The sequence below is a fragment of the Aegilops tauschii genome, chromosome 3 (assembly GCF_002575655.3).
Source record: "Aegilops tauschii subsp. strangulata cultivar AL8/78 chromosome 3, Aet v6.0, whole genome shotgun sequence".
Taxonomy (NCBI): Eukaryota; Viridiplantae; Streptophyta; class Magnoliopsida; order Poales; family Poaceae; genus Aegilops; species Aegilops tauschii.
Genome location: NC_053037.3, coordinates 326,015,025 through 326,038,130, shown reverse-complemented (window position 1 = coordinate 326,038,130; position 23,106 = coordinate 326,015,025). Strand labels below are relative to the sequence as shown.

Genomic DNA, 23,106 nt, shown 5'->3' with positions numbered 1-23,106 from the left:
GTAGTACGTGATCTTGCGGCGCACCATGGCTTTCCAGCGAACTAGGGGACGCTTGATGCGGGCTAGGGGATCGAAAGGTGGGGGAAGGGGCTAGAGATTAGGTGTGGTTTTATGGCAGTGGCTGGCATAGGCCGAGCAGCGAAGGTTCTGGTGTGAATAGTGGTTCCGGTGACGACCGGTCAATCAATTTTGACTGTACATCGCTCTTGTCGCGTTCACGTTGCAGCCCGGCACGCTAGACCCTCCACGTCACTCACCGAATGGAACGCGCTTCGTCTTGCATTTTCGCTCGCTTGTGGGACCACAGTTGAGAGCAAACCGACGTCCCTCCCCCTCCCCTGCCCGCATCATTTATACTACCACTCCCTCCGTTTTATGCGGAGTAAATAAAAACAGAGGGATTATACTACGGATGAGGATCCCCTGACGTGGCCGAACCCATTGAGTAACTGACATGTAGGGCCTAGCAAGCATGGGGTCCGCCAGTAAGTGACCGAAAGGGAGGGTAAGGCAGGGATACCTACGTCAGAGGATCCACTTCCACTACTACTCCCTCCTTCCATTTACTATACAGGGCCTAATGCGTTTTTCGAGGCTAACTTTGACCAAAATGTTAGAGTAATAATATATGACATGCAACTTACACAAAGCATACGGTCAAATTCGTATGTGAAAGGAGCTTCCAATGATATAATTTTCACATTATACATCTCATGTACTATTAATATTGTCAATAGTCAAATGCGGTTTTGAAAAACGCATTAGAGCATGGTTAATAATATAGCCAGTCGATGGCTATAAGGAACTGCCATGTCATCTATAGCCATCATCTATTATATGCACTCATACAGTAGTGTGGGCTATAAGGTTGGCTATTTCCCGCAAAAAAAATTATAAGGTTGGCTATTGTATTAGTACTTTTTTCCATCTCCTCTCCATCTCTTTCTTCATATTTGTTGTATTTAACTAGGAATGCGTATATAGCTAGGCTCTTGCATGAGAGCTCACTCCCCTTAATTTTTCACATCTCTCTCCTCCACATAGGCCCTATATAAATGGAAGGAGGGAGTACTACTATGAGCACTGCATACTCTAGTACAGATGTTGTCAGTACTCCACTAGTAGTATTGGACAGGGAGCTTAAAAAAGTTACTATTGGCTATACGTGGCGAAATCCTAGTAGGAAGAGCATGCGCGAGAACAAGCACATTCACGTGGTTGAAAGCAAATTGGAAACCATCTCGAGTACAAATCTAGGAGTACGTATGAATCTAACAATATTGATTGGGCGTTGTTGAATGTTGATACTTCTTTGATCAAAGTAGAGATACTTTGACTACACATAAAACTTATATGTAAACTAGAAAGGATAGGAGGGAGTATATTGTACGTTCAAAAACGAAACGAACATTGAATACCCTTTATATATGATTTGCGGATGCTATGATCACCGGTTCAAAATTTTGAATCCGCCTTAGGTATCGCACATGCCCCCACTCGTTCTCTCTCGATTTCATCTCGGGGTCCGGAGATCGATTAAAAGAGGACTAGGGTGGGTACAATACATTCGTTTCGCTTATGAACGTACAATATACTCCCTCTGATCCCCACAGACCCCCCTTGCGGGTCATTTCTATCATTGAAATAGACCAAACCTTTATCTCCTTGCACGACATGCAATTGATCTCTGAACATCAATCGATCTCGTCAACATGTGTCGAGGCATGAACCGAATGGGATGTCAAAACTAAGACGCGGAGCGATACGTAGTGGAGTCAAAGTGAAACTTTAAACGAACCATTTGTTTGTATGCATGTCGGACAAATTACAAAACATTGGAAATACAAGCATGGTCTAGGCCCACATGCGAACGATACTCGGCGGAATGTTCAAATGAGGCATGCGGGAGGATGGACTCGACCGGAGGGCGACATGATCGATGGAGAAGAGGGTTGGAGAGGAATGAGAAATAAGCAAACTCCTCATGATTATACTTGAACGGCTCAAATAAACAATAAGTTGTCTCGCTTGGCCTACATAGTAAAAGGCCTAATGTGCAACGCGGAGCACTAACGCTCGAATATGGCCGGGAAAACAGGGAAACCAACATGTGGGGCACACCTGTTGGGACGACGTAGCGCATACTAGTCCAATGGAGGAGCTGGCCCACGACCTCCTTGCCACCGGCTACCGTTCATGTGGGTTGTGGGGCCAACAACGTGGCGCTGCTCCAGCACCGCCTCTGGACACGGCCACCACGGTGAGCGACATGCTCATCATCGCTAGACACGGTCGGTTTCAGTGTGCCGAGGGTGGCGTTAGTGTTGTGGGACGACCAACAGTATGTTTGGTTTGTGCCCAAGGTTGCCCCATCAAAGCATTGGGTAGCCAAAATTTTGCTTGAGGTTTTGGTTGCCCATGATTTGGCCGACATTGGCAAGAAAAATGAACTAGAGTTGGCTAGATTTCATTGGCATGCCAAAAAAATGGCAACCATCCAAACAAAGACCAATCTTTGGGTCATGACCAAAATTTTGGTAAGGTGCACTTTGGCCACAATCCAAACACACCCCAACACACGGCTCGTCGAGGATGCACGGGGCGTCGGGACGCGTCCGCGGAGTGGTGTAGCGCGGCCAACGGCATTCTCAGGACCTGAGACCATGCCGGGTCGTCTTGATTTTTCAATGACATGCATCGATCGCATGCGAGAAAAGGGCATCTCCAACGTTGCCACGACCGCAGCTGACTACACTAGCACACCAAAAACCCTCGTCCCTCGCATCGTCACGCGATGCGTTCCCAGCCGGCACCAGCTGCCCGCATTCATGTCGTCCGTCTGTATGTCGTCGTTAAGAGGCTCGGTGCCCGAGGAACCAACTCCGGCGACTTAATGACGCACCAGGACGCTTGGCTTCACCAGAATGCGCTACTTAAAGCGGCAACGCCGAGCTAACCTCCACACCATAGCGCATCGTCCTCCTACCTGGCACCACATCCTCCATGACTACAAGCACGAACGCTCTGCGGGAGAGCTTGTCTTCGGGGATGAAGCTCGAGGTCGCCGCCCTCGCTCAAGTCGCCTCTCGCGACGCAATAGCGGCGTAGCCGTACGCGGACGCGACCGCACAAGCGATGGCCACGCTGGCGGCCGACGACGGGAGCACCGTCAGCCACGCGTCCTACTTGCCGCCGTCCAACGTCCGGCACCGCCGAGGTCGGGGACCCCTCCGAGGATGAGTAGGGCATGGGAGGCGGCAGGGCATGGTGTGCCAACTGGCCGATCCGTATCCCGTGTTCTACTCTTCCTCGCCGGAGACCGCACCTTCACTTCACGGGTCTTGAACCCCACCCCCATACATAGAGATCGCAGATGGAGGACGTCGGTCGCCGCCGTAGAATAGGTTTTGGGTCGGGTTTCTTTTATTTTTCTGTCCTATAAAAGTTCGAAATGTAATGAAAATCTGCCGTGTTTGCATTAATCTCGGCCGGTGTATATGAACTTTCACAATAATATAGTATATTGTAGGAGTACTAGCAAGATGCCCATGCGTTGCACAGAAGATCAAGATCTTGCGGGAGAAAAGGATGAACGAGGGAAGGCCTTATCTGCAAATGTGGAGAGGAGTGCGGGTAAATTGTTATAGTTTCCTTCCTATCCATTAGATATAGATCGGACGGCCTATATTGCAGGATGGCAGGCACACCATCATCACCAACTCTGCTTTTTATTGAACCGAGACAAAGCTAACATGCGAAGTAAAATAAACACATAGGATCTATACATACACAATTTATCTTAGGCACTCCAATAGTACGTCCACTACACATTCACGCATTTCACATCTTTCTACATCTACGGGAACCTACGAAAGGGTTAATGTAAATTGCCTCTCTCTCTCCTCCCCTGATTTTCATGGTGGTGGGCCCCTCCCTCCCCCCAATCTACAATCAACAGCTCACATGTCTCACATTACGTTAATTACGTAACTGGGATTACGTAGGTGTAGCATTACTCATCCTAAAAAACCCAACTAAGCCAACCTCCCAGCATATCGCGAGGGAAAAGACCCGGCCGCGCCGTTTTAGTCGGGATTACCGGATTACTAGTAGTAGTATCGATGGATCGCGCGAAGCAACAAGTTTTTTTTGAGGGGGCGAAGCACCTAGTTTAAAAGGAAAAGGCGGTACACTCACAGCACCCCTGTCGCGGTCGCATTGCACACCACACATGTTCGGTCCTGCACACGGCTCACGCAAATGGAACACGCTTCGGCTTGCCTCTTCACTGACACGTGGGACTGCACTTGGAGAAACCGACCATGCGCCAAACTCCCCCCGCCCACCGCGCGAAAATCCTCCCCCCCCCCACCCAAAAATCCCCCCCTAATCCTGGATTCAACCGCCCTTCAGCCAACTAGCCAATAATATTCCCCAAACCCCCCTCCCACCATCCCCCTCCACTCCATTCGCTCCGCCAAAGCCGCCCTCCCCGCTGCGCCGATACGTCAGCGCCGCGGTTCATCGAGGGGGACGCACGGCGATCCTCTCGCTCCCACAGTACGCTCTCGTAGACTGCCGTCCTCTAGCCGCACCGCCACCGCTGGCGACGTTCTTGTGGAGGTGCACGGCGGTCAGCGCTGCCACCACTGGCGACGTTTGTGTGGAGATGCACGGCGGTCAGCTTCTCCCACGGTACGCGCATTCTAGACTAAGGCCCCGTGCATGTCGGTGTAGCGCTGAATGTTAGCTAATAGACGCTGTTAATCTCACTGTTTGCCGAAGTAGTTTACCGTCAATATGATCTGCTTAAGAAGCTTCCTTGCCCTGTTCTGCACTCAATCTACTTAGCTGAGATGGCATGCCAAGGCCGATTAGTTGCTAAAATATCCTGCCATATATTTATTGTGACATAGATTGCCATGGTCTAGTAGCCAATCTGTTAGGTGAAATAGCTCTACACCGTTTTATACTCGATCTTTGTTGCTGCGATGGCCTTCGATAGTTTGATGGCTGTATGCTCGGCCTCATTGACTGCTGAAATAGCCTGCCATAATTTAGCACTCAAATCTGTTTGCTGAATTAGCTTCACATATATTTCGTTACTTAGATCTGCTCGTCCAAATATCTTGCCATAGCTTTAGACATCGACCTAGGTATTTTTTTCTGGACTTCATAAAAAAGCATATATGTTTTTCCTGTAATATCTAGTAGAAGAACTAATTTGTATGTCTAACAGATGGACATGACTTAGATAACTTCTGCTCGAAGATTCTCCGCTGCATATGTCGAGGGGGTTGAAAACTTCATGAACTTTATCAAAGCTGAGTACGTGGTCCAAAATCAATGTGCTCTACCCATGTAGCAGTTGTATGAATTCAGTTACAAGACCCCAGTCAACTGTGCAAAATCATCTACACTTGTATGGGATGTCGGTCACATATACTAGGTGGGTTCATCATGGTGAAGCTGTGAACGTCAATGTTATTGACTACGTGGAAGCAGCAGATCACCATCTTGATCTGCCTGATGCTCAGGTGGAAGAGGAGAAGGAGGAGGTGGTGGTGGAGCCAGTGAGTTTGACCAACATTGATACAATGCTACGAAATGCTCATGCATTCCGTGAACCTGCGGAAGAAAAACGGTGGGCCCGCATGTTGGAACAATGCAACGTGGGTGTCACCCCAGGAAATAAGCTGTCAGTATTCTCAGCTATGGTCACCTTTCTTTAGGTGAAGACATCTGAGCGGATGACCAACAAATCATTCGATGCGATGTTGACTGCTTTCCGGAAAGCTTTCCCAGATGCGTCTGAGCTGCCACACACCTATAGTAAAATGAAGAATTTCCTTCGTGCAGCTGGAATTGGATATGATATGATCCATGTTTGTAAGAATAATTGTGTTCTGTTCCGGAAGGATTATGCCAACTTAAGTGAATGCCCGAAATGCAAATCATCAAGATGGAAAGATGGCGATGCTGTGAAGAGGATTCCTCATAATGTTCTGAGACATTTTCCAATTACACCAAGTTTGCAGAGGTTGTTTCATGATGCTGAAACAAGAGAGGATGTACTGTGGCATTCTAGGAACCAGGAGTATAGATATCAGAATGTAATGAGCCATCCATCACATTGTAGTGAGTGGAAAAGCTTCAATCAGAAACACGAAAAGTTTGCTGCTGGCCCGAGAAACATTAGACTTGGCTTAGCTTCAGATGGATTTAACCCATTTGGCCACCAGAGCACCACATATAGCATGTGGCCAGTGCTTGTTATCCCTTACAACATGCCTCCAAATGTCTGCACCAAAGAATCAAACTACATGATGGCCTTGCTCATCCCAGGTCCAAAAAGTCCTGGAAAGGATTTTGATTTGTTCATGGAGCCTCTTGTGGAGGAACTTCAACAGCTATGGAGGGGTGTTCTCACTCGGGACCTATATAGCAGCCCACCAGCTGATTTCTTTCTGCGTGCTGTTATAATTTGGTGCATCCATGATTATCCGGCTTTGGGCACTATGTCAGGGCGAACGACACATGGTTACAATGCATGTGTTCGCTGTGACAGGAATACGCTGTCATACGCAGTACTTAGCAAGATCTGTTACATTGGACACCGTCGTTTCCTTGCCAAGGACAAGCCGAATCCTAGAAAATATCGAAGACATGTGTTCAATGCAAAGCATGAAAACCGTGATGCGCCAAAGAGGCTCACCGCCGATGAGTTGCAAGTGGAATTAGAGAAGGTCAGACATATTACACCAGGAAACCATCCTGGTAATGGTAGCGGGAAAAGGAAGCGTGGCAGGGCAGAAGAGAGATTATTGTTTACCCGCAGGTCCACTTTGTGGGACTTGGAGTATTGGTAAGATTTGGATCTTCGGCATAATCTTGATGTGATGCACATCGAGAAAAATATATGTGACAGCATTATCGGCACACTTCTTAATATTGAAGGCAAGACGAAAGATACCTTAAAATCTAGGATTGATTTGACACACCTGGGTATAAGACAGGATTTGCAGGTGCAAGATGAAGGTAAACCATGGGATATGGCACCAGCTGTGTACGTCTTGGACAAGGTAAAAAGAAAAGAATTCTGCGAGGTCCTGTCACGTGTGAGATTCCCACATGGATTTGCTTCCAACCCTGAAAGGAGAGTCAGTGCAGATGGAAACAAGGTACAAGGGTTGAAAACTCATGACTGCCACGTCCTACTTCAAAGGGTTTTACCTGTTATCCTTAGAGGATTGGGCCGCCCTGACTTATACAGAACAGTTGCAGAGTTGGGACAATTCTTCAGGGAACTCTGTAGTAGAAATATCAGGATAGATGCTTTGGAGCGTCTTAGAGACAAGATACCAACTATCCTATGCGACCTTGAGAAGATATATCCTCCAGCCTTCTTTGATGTGATGGTGCATTTGGCTGTTCATCTACCTGATGAGGCACTACTTAGAGGTCCAGTACAGTATGGCTGGATGTACCCTAATGAAAGGCGGCTAGGCACTTTCAACGGCTATGTTAGGAACAGAGCTAGACCCGAGGGTTCCATTGCAGAGGCCTACATTGCTACAGAAGCGTTGACATTCTGCTCAAAATACATTGAAGGGATAATTGTATTCATACCCTTAGTTGTGTCCCCCTCAACCGATATGCCCCTAGTTTTTGAAAACACATGGTCTTGCCCAACCTACTTTCTCGTCTTGTGCTTTTGCCCTTTGACCGTAACTTTGAAAACTTCATAACTAATTCATACTAAATCTGAAAAATACAAATAAGATGCCAAAATGTTCCGAGAAACATCACCTATATGTCAATGTCACTTGCATTCAAGACAAAAGTGTTGGTAAGTGGCCATTCGATTTTTAGCTCTTATCATATCACCATGAACAGTAAAATCTAAAAAATTCAAAAAAATCAAGAAAAAATTGGTGGCAAAGTATTGCAAATGTTTTAGGTGCTTGCCAAGTTTCATGAGGGAATGACATTCGTGGAAGTCGTGGCAAAAAAACAATAAACACTCGAATATAGATTATTATTTTTGCCACGACTTCCACGAATGTCATTCCCTCATGAAACTTGGCAAGCACTTAAAACATTTGCAATACTTTGCCACCAATTTTTTCTTGAATTTTTTGAATTTTTTATATTTTACTGTTCATGGTGGTATGATAAGAGCTAAAACTCGAATGGCCACTTACCAACACTTTTATCGTGAATGCAAGTGACATTGACATATAGGTGATGTTTCTCGGAACATTTTGGCATCTTATTTGTATTTTTTCGGATTTAGTATGAATTAGTTATGAAGTTTTCAAAGTGACGGTCAGATGGTCAAAGGGCAAAAGCACAAGACGACAAAGTAGGTTGGGCAAGACCACGTGTTTTCAAAAACTAGGGGCATTTTGGTTGAGGGGGACACAACTAAGGGTATGAATACAATTATCCCTACATTGAAACAAGTGATCAACTTAGCAAAGAGGTGGATGAAGACAATCCCGGCCTGAATGCTTTTGATTATTTTGTTCGAGTTACAGGGAAGAGTCGACAAGAGGACAAACCTAAAGATTTGGACAAAATGGTTTGGTATGTGTTGAATAACTATCCTGAGATACTACCTTATATCAAGTAAGTGCTAAGTACTGCAGCTTATACATCGTAATCTAGTAAACTTGCAGCACATTCTTATATATTTAGATGTTTGACACGATCACTATGTTGTGAAGCATCTACAAAAAGGAGTTACTGCCGCAAAATCCAAGAAACATTGGCAAACTGGTTATGGCAGGATTTGCGAAATGGTTCAAGAGCCATGTAAGCTTTTGAATTGCACTGTCAGTTTTTTTTAATATATTGAGTACATAAGATGATCAACTTGTCTATTTTCTAACCATAGGTTAAGAAGATGCGGGAGGATGGGCAGGCAGTTGATGATGTCCTTTACTCACTAGCAATGGGTCCTGATACTCGGGTAAGACATTATGAATCTTGCGTTGTTGGAGATGTGCGCTACAACACCTTTGCACGAGACGAAGGCAGGAAGACACAAAACAGTGCCATCATGAGCACGGATACGTATGACAAAGAGACAACTGAAATGTATGCTAACATAACAGACATTGTTCAGTTGCAGTATATCTCCAGTTTTGAGGATCATCGGTGTGTGGTTCTGTTGTGCTGTCGTTGGTATAACCTGTTTTCCAGGATCGCAAAACCCAGAGCTGATGATTATTTCAAATCCATCAATGTCAAGGCGGCGTACCAGACCAACGAGCCTTTTATTTTGGCAAATCAAGCAACACATATATTTTTCTTGGAAGACACATTTGCACGTAGCGATGACTGGAGAGTATTGCAAATGTTTGAGCAGAGGAATTCATTTAATGAAGTTGCACAACAAGATGATGCTTACAGTGCTCTTGATGTACAAGATAACACAGATGTTCCTAATATCTTTGAGAGCCATCACGTCAATGACGCCGGCGAAAAGATTGCCTGTCGTGTTGTGGACATACAAGAGTTGATCAAGAAGAAGCCAACGTTCGAGGACGTTGAGGACGAAGAAGAAGATGACACCGTGGGGAATTACAATTCAGACTGATACACATGGCGAAGATGTTGACGCTGCTGCTGCGGATGCTGATTACATTGCTTTTGTCGTATTTGCCTGTCAGAAGACGTTTTTTATCTACTATGTGAAATTGTGTTTGCTATGACAACTGAAACCTGATGAACATGTTGTTTAGTATTTTCCTGTGAGAACATCACTTGTTATTTATGCTGATTTATGTTTGGTGATTGTATGACGACTAAAACATGATGACATTGTTGTTTAGTTGTACTCATATTTGGCTGTGAAACTTGAATTTGATGACATAGTTTGCTGTTGGACTGCAATTTGCTCGACATCTTCGAATGAGAATAAAGCTGACCCGATAGGGCCTCTACTAATTTATTTATTTATTACCAAAAGGGCCTCTGCTATTTATTTATTTATGAGCAAAAGGGGATACCCCCTGATTTCCGTTAATAGAAATCATTAGATGTTCACAACACTACGCCCAGCCTGCTACACATGTTTCATTCATTACTAGTTTCAGCAAAGTGCTCATGTCATAGCCACTGAATACATCACGAGTGCTACATACACTGCAAATAAAGAGACAATCATCCGATAGAGCACATCGATTTTGCCCATTATCTTCACAAGCTCTTTCATCTCCTCATTGCTGTCAAGGCCATTCAGCAGCTGTTGCTTGGCCATGATCAGAGGAACTACATGTTTAACCTTCTGCTCTGCATCTTCCTCTTCTGCTGTTCCTTCAGTTACTTGTCCAACACCCCAACCTGCTGGTATTGGGATTCCTCGGCTAACCAAATAATCAGCTAGTTGCACTCCCCCACATCAGCAACTTCCGAGAAATACAAATCACACGAATCTTCCCTTTTCTACACCAATCAAATTGGAAGATCAGCAACCAAACTATTAAAAAAATCAGCAACTGAAAGCAGCAGAACAACACTTAAACATATTATTACCCCATGATTCGGGCATTTGTAGAAGACTCGACCAGGGTTGAGGATTGTGGTTGAGACGCGATGGATGACTCTGCGTGATTTGCAGCAGTGGCACCAAACCAATGGCAGCGGGTTGCGATGAGCAACCGGCTGCGGTGCGCGTGCCGGCGGGGGTGTGATGAGACACACAGGCGATGGTACGGGTGGCGACTTGGCGCATATTTGGTTGTTGCATGCTGAAGAGCAGGTGGACGAGTAGCCAGCGGACATGGTTGCTGCGGCCAGAGCTTCTGATGCTAGGCAGAGTAAGTAGAGAAGAGGAGAAGCGAACGTTGGATGTGTCAGTTTCATTACTTGCGGTGTAGCATAGCACCATATATAGTCATAGTCTAGGTTTGGATTCGAACCAGCCACAGGAGCACATCTCTCTTTTTTCTAAAACTCAGCAACGTCTCTTTACTGGTACACTAGCTTGTTCTGTACGCCTTCTCAAGTCTTTGATTCCTCCACCTGACATCTGGGACCCACCGGAAGGGCCTCTGTATTTCGCGAAAAAAACGTGCCCCCGCTGACATGTCGGACCCACCAGCTATCTTCGCACGCAAGGAAGTGCCTCCTTATTACGCACAAAAAAATGAATACTCCCCCTGCCAGCTGGAACCCAGCATAGTGGGAGGCTGACTTGTGGGCCTACCAAGTTGACGGGGATGGAGGGCTTTGTCAACTTAGTCAATATGAACGATTCTAGCTCCAGTTACCGTAGATGTTCATCCAACGGCCGTAGTGCTTCTTCAACCTCTGGTCTTCTTGCTGCAGCCGCCCAAACCAGCGCCGGTGGTGCCGCGTGCTCCTGCCTCCCATGGCCGGCTGTGATGTCGCGGAGGCCTCACCGCCCCCTACTACTCCCACCGCTGGCTAGGGCATCCCTCTTCACCCACACCCCCTGTTATTCTGCGACGACGGCAGCTTCACACCGCAGCCGAACAAGTGAACCTTCGTACTCCTCTCCGCGTGGGCATCCACTGCCGCGTCTTCCCCGGCTCCGCGTCGTCCCCTTCCTAGGCCTCCCCGTCGTCCACCACCTTGGTGCTCTCGACGCGGCGTGGTCAATGTGGTCAACGACCGACTTCCATCGGAAGAGTACTGTACGTGGAAAGGCTGACAGCTGGGTCCACGGCCGCAGCTGGGTCCACGACCACAGCCTAGTTTTTTGTGATTTGTCAAGTAAGTCGCTTTGTCAGACCTGTTGGGCTGCAAATCTTTCAAGACGAGGAGAGCTTCGTTCGGCTGGCCGAGAAAATGGCCTATGAGTAATGAGAAATGGGTTGTACATTTTTAAAACACATCAAACCAGCAATTAGTTTCAAATTTTTTATTTCATTTTGAGATTTTAAATTGCATTGTTTTTTATGCGTGGACAATTTTTTGGATTTTATATTGATATACATTTATTTTTAAAATCAGTTTGAATGTGACTCAGATTTGAGGCTTTCCTAAAAAAGGTTGACGCACAAGCAGTGACTGTTGGATGTCCATCCAACGGCCATCGTGCTTCTTCAATCTCCGCTCTTCCTGCTCCAGCCGCTCAAACAAGCGTCGGCAGGACTGCCTTCTCCCTCCTCCCCGCGGCCGGCTGTGCTGCCGCGTAGGCCTCACCACCCCACCGTACTCCCATTGCTGGCCTAGCCAGCCCTCTACTCACCCACACCTGCTGTTATTCTCCGATGATGGCAGACGAACCAGTAAACCCTCGTACAGTCGTACTCCCCTCCGCGTGGGAAACAACTGCCGAATCTTCCCTGCCTCCATGTCGTTCCCTTCCTAGGCCTCACCGTCGTCCACCGCCCTGGTGCTCTCGGTGCGGCCTGGTCAATGTGGTCAACGATCGACATGCATCTGAAGTGGACTGTACATGGAGAGGCGGACAGCTGGGTCCACGGCCGCACGGAAGGAAATTCCTCCTTATTATGCGCAAAATAATGATTCCTCCACCGAACATCTGGGACCCACTGAAAGGGCCTCTGTATTTCGTGAAAAAAAATGTTACCGCCGTTGACAGCTCGGACCCACCAGCTATATCTTCGCACACAAGGAAGTGCCTCCTTATTACGCACAAAAAATGAATATCCCCCTGCTAGCTGGGACCCACAATAGTGGGAGGCTGACTTGTGGGCCAACTAAGTTGTCGGGGACGGAGGGCTTTTTCAACTTAGTCAATATGAACGATTCTAGCTCCAGTGACCGTACAATGTCCATCCAACAGCCGTAGTGCTTCTTCAACCTCTGGTCTTCTTGCTGCTGCCGCCCAAACCAGCGCCGGTCGTGCCGCATGCTCCTGCCTCTCGTGGCCGGCTGTGATGCCGTGGAGGCCTCACCGCCCCCTAATACTCCCATCGCTGGCCAGGGCATCCCACACCCCCTGTTATTCTGCGACGACGGCAGCCTCACACCACAGCCGAACAAGTGAACCCTCGTAGTCCTCTCCGCGTGGGCATCCACTGCCGCATCTTCCCCGGCTCCGCGTCGTCCCCTTCCTAGGCCTCCCCGTCGTCCACCGCCTTGGTGCTCTCGGCGTGGCGTGGTCAATGTGGTCAACGACCGACTTCCATTGGAAGAGTACTGTATGTGGAGAGGCTGACAGCTGGGTCCACGACCACAGCCCAGTTTTTTGTGATTTTCCATGTAAGTCGCTTTGTCAGGCCTGTTGGGCTGCAAATCTTTCAAGACGAGGAGAGTTTCATTCGGCTGGCCGAGAAAATGGCCTATGAGTAATGAGAAATGGGCTGTACATTTTTAAAACACATCAAACCGGCATTCAAATTTTTTATTTGATTTCGAGATTTTAAATTGCATTGATTTTTATGCGTGGACAATTTGTTCGATTTTATATTGATATACATTTATTTTTAAAATCAGTTTGAATGTGACTCGAAATTTTGGGATTAAAAACAGTTCGGACCGCACCGAAATATGCAAAATTTCATACAATTTTTTAACCGTGGCCACAATATGGGCTGTAATACTAACAAAAAGAATATGGGCTCCAAAAAAACCCTTAAGAATTAGCAAATGGGCTATAAATTATTAGAAATAATGGCAGATGGGTTGTATGCTGTTTTCCACAGATTTGAGGCTTTCCTAAAAACAAGGTTGACGCACAACCAGTGACTGTTGGATGTCCATCCAACGGTCGTCGTGCTTCTTCAATCTCCGCTCTTCCTACTCCAGCCGCTCAAACAAGCGTCGGCGGGACTGCCTGCTCCCTCCTCCCCGCGGCCAGCTGTGCTGCCGCGCAGGCCTCAGCACCCCACCGTACTCCCATCGCTGGCCTAGCCATCCCTCTACTCACCCACACCTGCTGTTATTCTCCGGTGATGGCAGACGAACCAGTAAACCCTCGTACAGTCGTACTCCCCTCCACGTGGGAAACAACTGCTGAGTCTTCCCTGCCTCCGTGTCGTTCCCTTCCTAGGCCTCACCGTCGTCCACCGCCCTGGTGCTCTCGGTGCGGCCTGGTCAACGTGGTCAATGACCAACATGCATCTGAAGTGGACTGTACATGGAGAGGCGGACAGCTGGGTCCATGGCCGCACGCAAGGAAATGCCTCCTTATTACGCGCAAAATAATGATTCCTCCACCTGACATCTGGGACCCACCGAAAGGGCCTCTGTATTTCACGAAAAAACGTTACCGCCGCTGACAGCTCGGACCCACCAGCTATATCTTCGCACGCAAGGAAGTGCCTCCTTATTACACACAAAAAATGAATACTCCCCGTGCTAGCTGGGACCTACAATAGTGGGAGGCTAACTTGTGGGCCAACTAAGTTCACTACAAGAAATATGTCAACTAGTGACCTTCTGTCAGTGACCCTGGAAGAATTGGTCATAGATCTATGACCATTTCAGACCAATTGGTCAAAAGCTGTTCGGGGGGCTCCAAACCCTAAACTATAACGACCATTTTGGTCAGAAAGGTCGCAATTTCCTTACACGAAATGGTCATAAAGAAGATAGCACTAGTCCGCTGTCTTATTTCTAGCTGATCACGACCAATATAGATGGTCATAACCTTGTAAATTGTGGTGGGTTGCTATGACTAGGTGCCACCTCATCAGTTTTGCCTATGTGTCATGTCCATCTGTCAATTTTTGCCCCAGGTTGTGAAGCAACCTATATTTCTGTCATTCCAAAAATTACCAAAAAAATCTCATAAAATCTTTGGGTCATATATTCGTCAAATATGTAAAAAGACCTTCCTTGCCTAGTTCAAAAATAACTCAACAATATTCATTTTCCTAATTTGTCCAGAGAAGAGCATTGTGAAGGAAGTACCACTTTGGCATATCCAAATAGTATCCATTTTCTACACTGCTTTCCTATGCCCAAATAACCATCCTCCACACAATGCCAGCTCAATCCATTCATTATTTTGAGCCCAGCTTCAACATTCGTATTTATGTCCAGTGTGGTACTTTGCAAAGCAAGTACCACCTAGGCTCCTCCTTTTGAGCTGAAATTTTGTGAAGACGGTCTTCTTAGTAACTGATCATCCTCAGCCAAAACTCACGCCCATTAGCCATGTGCATTTCCCGTACCGCTAATCAAACACTTGGCTGCTAATTCATGTTTGAGCATCGATCGGTCTCCTCGTGAGAATCTTATGTTGTAATTTTCTTCCTAGCACCTACCTGGGGAGTTCCCAACCCACTAGACATTCCTAGGCCGCCCAGAACACATGGCAACGCCACGGTCACGCGGTGACCACGCGGCGGGCATGCGACTTTACGCGCTCTAGAGTTGGGGCCCTCGGCACCGTCCAAACCTTGACGTATTGCCACAAAACCATGTATTTATGATTAAATAGGTACTTATGTAACTAGAAATGATTTTTGGAAAAAAGTAAATAGCAAACTATGAGGCAGCTGCAGTTCAAATTTGACCCGCTTCCAGCTGACTCGGCCAAAATTTGTCTCTTTCACGACAGGTGGATCGAAACTTTTGACACCCAACCATTTTGTCAATTGTGCATTAAATATGTCCTAGTATTTTAGAAAATTGATTTGGTCCAATTTTTCAACAAATATATGGTAGGTCCTTCACAAAAAAAATTCATTTTGGGCACTCATAAAATGGAAAATGAATTTTTCATCCAAAGAAAATGAAAACTTCCTTAGGCAACATTGTTTGTCATTCCAAGATGCACCCTTATGCACAATATAAGATCATTTGAACAAACTATGTCATGAATGTGGGCATAAGATTGAGCATTTGGGTTGAAAGCCATGCATCTTCACACTTGATAGCTCGTTTCTGAGAACACTTTTTTAAAATAATTGTCGTATTACAAGTTTATAATTTTTTCTGTAACTTGGCCACATATAATGACACAATGCGAAGGTTTTGCAATTTTTTGATTTTTTTGAATTTTTGTGCCCATTTCAAAATGCGGTCAAAACCGCGGGCATGACCGTTCCTAGCTAGTGGTTGAATCTTGGATTTTTTTTGTGTTTCTATGATTAAATAGGATAAAAACTTATGTAACTAGAAATAATTTTTGGAAAAAATAAATAGTAAACTATGAGGCAGCTGCAGTTCAAATTTGACCCGCTTCCAACTAAATCGGCGGAAAATTGTCTTTTTCACGAGAGGTGGATCGAAACTTTTTACACCCAACAATTTTGTCAATTGTGCATTAAATATGTCCTAGTATTTTAGAAAATTGATTTGGTCCAATTTTGCAACAAATATATGGTAGGTCCTTCACAAAAAAATCATTTGGGCACTCGGAAATTGGAAAATGAATTTTTCATCCAAAGAAAATGAAAACTTCCTTAGGCAACATTGTTTGTCATTCCAAGATGCACCCTTATGCACAATATAAGATCATTTGAACAAACTATGTCATGAATGTGGGCATAAGATTGAGCATTTGGGTTGAAAGCCATGCATCTCCACACTTGATAGCTCGTTTCTGAGAACACTTTTTTAAAATAATTGCCGTATTACAAGTTTATAATTTTTGCTGGTAACTTGGCCACATATAATGACACAATGTGAAGGTTTTGCAAATTTTTGATTTTTTTTGAATTTTTTATGCCCGTTTCAAAATGCAGTCAAAACGGCGGGCATGACCATTCCTAGCTAGTGGTTGAATCTTGGAAAACCATTTGTGTTTCTATTATTAAATAGATACTTATCTACCTAGAAATGATTTTTGGAAAAAATAAAGAGCAAACTATGAGGCAGCTGCAGTTCAAATTTGACCCGCTTCCAATTGAATCGGCGGAAATTTGTCTTTTTCATGAGAGGTGGATCAAAAATTTTTACACCCAACCATTTGGTCAATTGTGCATTAAATATGTCCTAGTATTTTAGAAAATTGACTTGGTACAATTTTGAAACAAATATATGGTAGGTCCTTTACAAAAAAACTCATTTTGGGCACTCGAAAAATGGAAAATGAAATTTCCGTCCAAAGAAAATGAAAACTTCCTTAGGCAACATTGTTTGTCATTCCAATATGCACCCTTGTGCACAATATGAGATCATTTGAACAAACTATGCCATGAATGTGGCCATAAGATTGAGCATTTGGGTTGAAAGCCATGCATCTTCACACTTGATAGCTCGTTTTTTAGAACACTTTTTAAAAATAATTGTCGTATTACTAGTTTATTATTTTACCTGGTAACTTGGTCACATGTAATGACACAATGCGAAGCTTTTCTAATTTTTTTGATTTTTTTGAATTTTTTATGTCCGTTTCAAAATGCGGTCAAAACGGCGGGCATGACCGTTCCTAGCTAGTGGTTGAATCTTGGACAACTTTTTGTGTTTCTATGATTAAATAGATACTTATGTACCTAGAAATGATTTTTGGAAAAAACAAAGAGCAAACTATGAGGCAGCTGCAGTTCAAATTTGTCTTGGTTCCTGCTGAATCGGCAGGGTTTTGTCTTTTTCACTAGAGGTGGATCGAAAGCTTTTGGTAGCCAACCATTTTGTCAATTGTGCATTGAATATGGCCTAATATTTATAAAAATGATTTGGTCCAATTTTGCAACAAATATTTGGTAGGTCCTTCACAAAAAAACTCATTTTGGGCACTCAAAAAATGGAAAATGTTTTTTTTGCCAAAAAACTCATTTCTCATGACATATTTTTTAAGATATTTATCTTATTTCATGTTTGTTACTTTTCCTGAAAACTTATTGACATTTGGTGACACAATGACTAGGTTTGTCATTTTCTTTTTGAATTTTCTCAGGTCATAAAATAGCTGATATGATTTTAACACGCTATTTTTAGTCAACTACGACCAATTTAAATGGTCATAACGTGGTACTGCATTCTGATTGGTCCGTGGATGTCTCACGCGGATCGTGCATGGAACACCGTCGGATGCTCGCGGATCCAACGGCAGTCCTCGGCCCACCACACCAACCCCGAGCCCACCTAAGCTGTACTCGTGGACGTTTTCCATCCACCCCCCGTCTCCTTTCTTTCTCTGCCTCCTTTCTTTCTCCGCCCCTCGCTCCCTCACAATCCCTCGCCCGAAACCCTTGCCGCCGCCACCTATGCCTCTTGTTCCAGCGTGTTCCGGCGGGCCTCGCTAGTGCGCAACCCAGATCCGAGCTCCCCTACCTCCGCTCTTCCCTCCCCTCCGGCCAGATCCGCCTCTCGCGGCCCCGGTAGCTCATCCCCAACCCCTTCCCATGGCTAGGGTTTCGAGGGTGGTGTTCCCACCAATTCCGGCGCGGCGGCGGCGACTGTGCTCCGCCCTCTTCGACGCCCACCAACCTAGCCGCATGGCACGGCCATGGCCATGGCGGCGGCCAGATCCACCCCCTCCCTCATCTCCTCGCCGCCGCCACCTCCTCCCCGTCCTGCAGCGGCACGTCCCGCCACCACCTCCTTCCTCGACGCGTCCCGCAGCAACGCCCATCGCGTCCCGCAGATGTTGTCCCCAATCCCCACCGCGTTCCCCAATCCCCACCCCCAACCAAAATCTTCCCCATCTCCCCCGGCCGGTTCACCTCCCGTCCGCACCCCGCTCCCAGATCACGCCACGTGCCGCCCCTGACCGCCGCCGGAACCCCACCCCGCCGCAGACGAGGCCCGACCGCCCGGGGCCCCAGCCAAGATGGTGCTCGCGCAGCTGGGCAGGAGCATCTCCCGCGCGCTCGCCCAGATGAGCAACGCCACGGTGATCGACGAGAAGGTGCTCGGGGAGTGCCTCAACGAGATCTCCCGCGCGCTCCTCCAGTCCGACGTCCGGAAGATCGTCAACCTCGAGACCCTCGCCACCGGCACCAACAAGCGGCGCATCATACAGCAGGTCCTGCCCACTCCACCTCCCTCAATTCATTTCCTGCGCTATTCGATTGAGGGACGCGCGTGCCAGGGGGGACTGGTCGGTTGGAGGCTGATGCCCTTGTGGTTTTCCTGCTACAGGTCGTCTTCACGGAGCTCTGCAACATGCTGGATCCAGGGAAGCCGGTCTTCACCCCCAAGAAGGGCAAGCCCAACGTCGTCATGTTCGTCGGATTGCAGGGCCAGTCTGACTCACCAACCAACCTCGCATGCTTGCTCTGTTTATTGTTCTACACCTATTACTGAATGTATATATGTACCACTCTGTGTGTAACATTTTTCTAATTGTACAATAGCACTCACTCCTCTACTGTCACATAATATATTAGCCTTGAATTCATCTAGTTTGGATCAAAACAGAACCATTGATTAATACTAGATGATTGTTACTGTACATTTGGTTACAGATTTCTTTGAACTAGTTTGATTCCCTGCTGATCTACATCTTTTACTTACTCACATGCTTGACTGAATTTGGTACTGCTGTTACTCTAGTGGTGAACGAGATAGGCATTCTATTGCTTGTTTCCTTGCTTCCACAAATTAAAACTCAGTAATCTTGTTAACTGCTACCGCTGTCATGAACCACACATCTGAGATGAACTTGACAATGATTTGCTCGTGTGTCAAGTATGGATAGACTTTGCTATTCACCAGTATTCAGGCGGTTGAAGTGTGCGTGTTGCTGCGGCTGTTAGGATGTCGTTGGGTTGTTATCACTAGTACTAGTCCTATAAAATTGCCTGTGAGTAGTTCATTACCATGCTATCAGGGGATATTCATTTATGTGCCTGTGAATTCGTTCTTGGTGTGTATGTATGTATTACTGTTATTGTCGTTCCTTTTCTGTCTTCTTTTGTTAGATTTTGTTTTTTGTAGTAATTTAAGTTCTGTTTTGTAGACCTATTTGTTTGTGTTACTGTTCTATTTGTCCGGTGATGAAAAACCTGTTAATCATACCATCTTTCGGGACTGATAGGTCGCAGTGCGCCCATGCTGTCATTCTGCAATTCTGAGGACAAATTGAACAGCTTGACTCTAGTTTTTTTGAATACTTCCGAACTTACATGTCATCTATTTTTCAGTTTTTTCATTTTGTTGTTTACTATGTATAGAATATGGCTGGACAACGATGAAAACCGAATAAAACACCATCTTTTTGGACACCTAATGACTGGACAAATATGTTCATATTTTTTAAGTTGCTTTGATCTTTGTTGATAATTTTTTGGTCTAAAATCTTTCTCTATGAAGAGAGTACAAGCAGACGGGCGGTCTGAATTGATGCCATGTTGATATGTCTGCATCATCTGTGCTACCCTTGTGGTTGGCATCTGAGAGAAAAAAATTGTGCACTTTGTTCTTCTCATAAGTTACATTTTTTTAATTCTTCAGCTTTTTGTCCTGTTTGCACTTAGCTTCTACTATCCCTCTTTGTTGCACTTGGTCTAAGGGGGATGTAGTGGGCACGGATAGAGAAATGGTTTACTTGCCAACCCTTTGCAGCGTTTTCCATTTCTTTGGATTAGTGGCAGTGATTTGAACCTTACCCGTGCTTCTGATTAATTCATGAAGGACAAGGGAAAACATGGTTGAATTTCTTAATATGAGGCAAAAAGAGACTCTCATTATTGACATTCTTTTAGATTCATGTGTTCTGTTTGACCATGGCTGTGATGATAAACACTTTCAACAAACATGCCAGTTCTGCTTCTGAAAATTCATGACTGAAAAACCTGTTATACAAGATCTGTTTAGTACTCATGTATTATGGCCATGGCTTATTTAGTATGTGCTTGTTGTGCCTTGTGTATTGGTGCCTAATTAGCTTCTGTTAGGGGATAATCTACTGGTTATAGCAAGATTTTACTCTTGTGATGTGGAATAGATGGTTCATGTGTACTGCAATGTACTAGTTGAGCTCTGCTGGCTGTACTAGTCGAACTCTGCTCCTTCTAACTCATATCAATTTTGCTCCTTCTGCTGTATAAGTGATGCTTGTGTGATTGTTGATGGATAGGAACTAGCAAACTTTGTTGTTTTGCAACTGAATGAATGCAACTTCAGTTTGTACGTCACCCAGCTTGCTGCTGCGGTGGCTGTCGATGCCGGCGAGCCTGCAACATCTCCGATGAGCTGCAGGACCTGGACACCTTAGGTATGCCCTGCTCCTCCTCCTTCCACCCTCATCTCATGTGCGCCAAGTCCATCTATCTCATGTGCATGTAGATCATGATGTACCAGAACCTGCAACAGAACTACTGATGTAATATGCAAAGAACAAATTGAAACCATGTTCTATATCCTGACTTGTTATTTTCTTCTCTAGCAAATTGTAGACATGAATCTCTAGTTGACCTATTGTTTCAAAGACATATATCTGCATTTCTGCTGCTTTATCATACATTCGATCCATAAATCTCCATTTCTGTGAAATTTTGTTAAATGTATATTTTCCAGATAGTCTATACACTAAACCTGGAGGTTTGAATATCTACTCCAGGAATGAAAATGCTACTCTAATGACTTTGTGTTCACCCTTATACAGGAGCTCCAGGCCTAGGAAATTTCAAGTTTGAAGTGGCGTGTTCTGATAGTCCAGAAAAGTGAAGAAGTCTGGAGTGTATTTGTAGTAGGAGTTATATGTTCTGATAGTATCACATGTAATGGTGAAATGAATTATGTAAAGATTGTGCTATTAGCCAAAATTGGCATGTGGTTTGATAATTCTCATTTGTTTGCTGTTCTGACTGAAATAATTGTGTGGAAATTGAAACATTGGCTGTCTTTAATTAGAACCTGACAAGTGGGACCTAATAGTATTTGGCATATAAAAGGCCATTTTCCAAATAATATTCACAGGAAAAAAACCTAAAAACTAAGGAAATGGACTGTAAAAAGGCCGAGGCCCAATTGAGAAATAGATGCGGCCCAAAAAAGAAACCAAAAAAGGATCACAACCCTGGAAATAAAAAGGCTGCAACGTTGGGCTTGGCCCATGTAGCCGACCAACAATTCACCCGAAAAAACAATAAATAGGCTGAATTGTTGGGCTCGGCCCATGTAAAACACCGAACTGGACCGGGCTGATTCTTATCCACGTCAGCTTGCCACGCTGGATCCTACGTGGTCTGGGGAGGCTACTAGTGACCAAAATTTTGGTCGAAGAACCAACGACCTTTTATAGAAGGTCGTTAATTTCAGTTTACGACCGCCAGCTTTTGACCTGTTTTTGGTCAAAAAAAGGTCGCACATGAAAAACTATGACCTTTCAGCGGCCAATAGTGAGGGTCACAAGTTGACATATTTCTTGTAGTGGTTGACGGGGATGGAGGGCTTTGTCAACTTAGTCAATATGAACGATTCTACCTCCAGTGACCGTACAATGTCCATCCAACGGCCGTAGTGCTTCTTCAACCTCTGGTCTTCTTGCTCCAGCCACCCAAACCAGCGCCGGTCGTGCCTCGTGCTCCTGCCTCCCGTGGCCGGCTGCGATGCCGCGGAGGCCTCACCGCCCCATACTAGTCCCACTGCTGGCCAGGCCATCCCTCTACTCACCCACACCCCCTGTTATTCTGTGGCGACGGCAGCCTCACACCGCAGCGAACCAGTGAACCCTCATACTCCTCTACGCGTGGGCATCCACTGCCGCGTCTTCCCCGGCTCGGCGTCGTCCCCTTCCTAGGCCTCGTCGTCATCCACCGCCCTAGAGCTCTCGGTGCGGCGTGGTCAATGTGGTCAAGGAACGGCTTCCATCGGACGTGGACTGTACGTGGACAGGCTGACAGCTGGGTCCATGGCCGCAGCAAGGAAGTGCCTGCTTATTACGCAGAAAATAATGATTCCTCCACCTAACAGCAGGGACCCATCGGACGGGCAACCGTATTTCACAAAAAAAAAACGTTTCCCCTGACTGCTGGGAACTACCAGCTACATCTTCGCACGCAAGGAAGTGCGTCCGGGCAAAAAACGATTCGCCCCCTGACTGCTGGGACCCACCAGCTACATCTTCGCACGCAAGGAAGTTCCTGACAGTCGGGACCCACCTGGTCGAAGCGTACGTAGTGTTGTCATTCTGGTCGCGAACGTGTACGTAGATACTGGTCGATGTAGAGGAGCGCACGTAGCATGCACACGTATGTACAGCGGCCAGTGTGCAAGAAAGAAAATACGGCCACGTATGTACATACGGGCGGGGTCTCGAACGCC

The 23,106-nt window shown here is 45.9% G+C and overlaps 1 protein-coding gene and 3 non-coding genes across 4 annotated transcripts; all 4 read left to right on the top strand.

The window, feature by feature from the left end:
- The first annotated feature begins 18,009 nt into the window (after positions 1 to 18,009).
- On the top strand, positions 18,010 to 21,624 carry LOC109759974 (signal recognition particle subunit SRP54 2). The gene is made up of 3 exons (XM_020318802.4): positions 18,010 to 18,862; positions 18,979 to 21,055; positions 21,446 to 21,624. The coding sequence occupies exons 1-2, from the start codon at positions 18,668 to 18,670 to the stop codon at positions 19,141 to 19,143; spliced, it is 360 nt and encodes a 119-aa protein (XP_020174391.1). The 5' UTR covers positions 18,010 to 18,667; the 3' UTR covers positions 19,144 to 21,055; positions 21,446 to 21,624.
- Positions 19,827 to 19,918, top strand: LOC120962173 (small nucleolar RNA SNORD96 family). Its single transcript, XR_005753021.1, has one exon. It is a non-coding gene; the product is annotated as a small nucleolar RNA SNORD96 family (small nucleolar RNA).
- On the top strand, positions 20,427 to 20,511 carry LOC120962248 (small nucleolar RNA U36a). The gene has a single exon (XR_005753090.1). It is a non-coding gene; the product is annotated as a small nucleolar RNA U36a (small nucleolar RNA).
- LOC120962180 (small nucleolar RNA Z223) lies at positions 20,563 to 20,653 on the top strand. Its single transcript, XR_005753028.1, has one exon. It is a non-coding gene; the product is annotated as a small nucleolar RNA Z223 (small nucleolar RNA).
- Positions 21,625 to 23,106: the final 1,482 nt, after the last annotated feature.

Coding starts and splice junctions, on each gene's coding strand:
- LOC109759974 (XM_020318802.4), top strand. CDS start 18,668: ATGGTGCTCGCGCAGCTGGGCAGGAGCATCTCCCGCGCGCTCGCCCAG. Junction 18,863..18,978: donor AGCGGCGCATCATACAGCAG/GTCCTGCCCACT, acceptor TTCCTGCTACAG/GTCGTCTTCACGGAGCTCTG.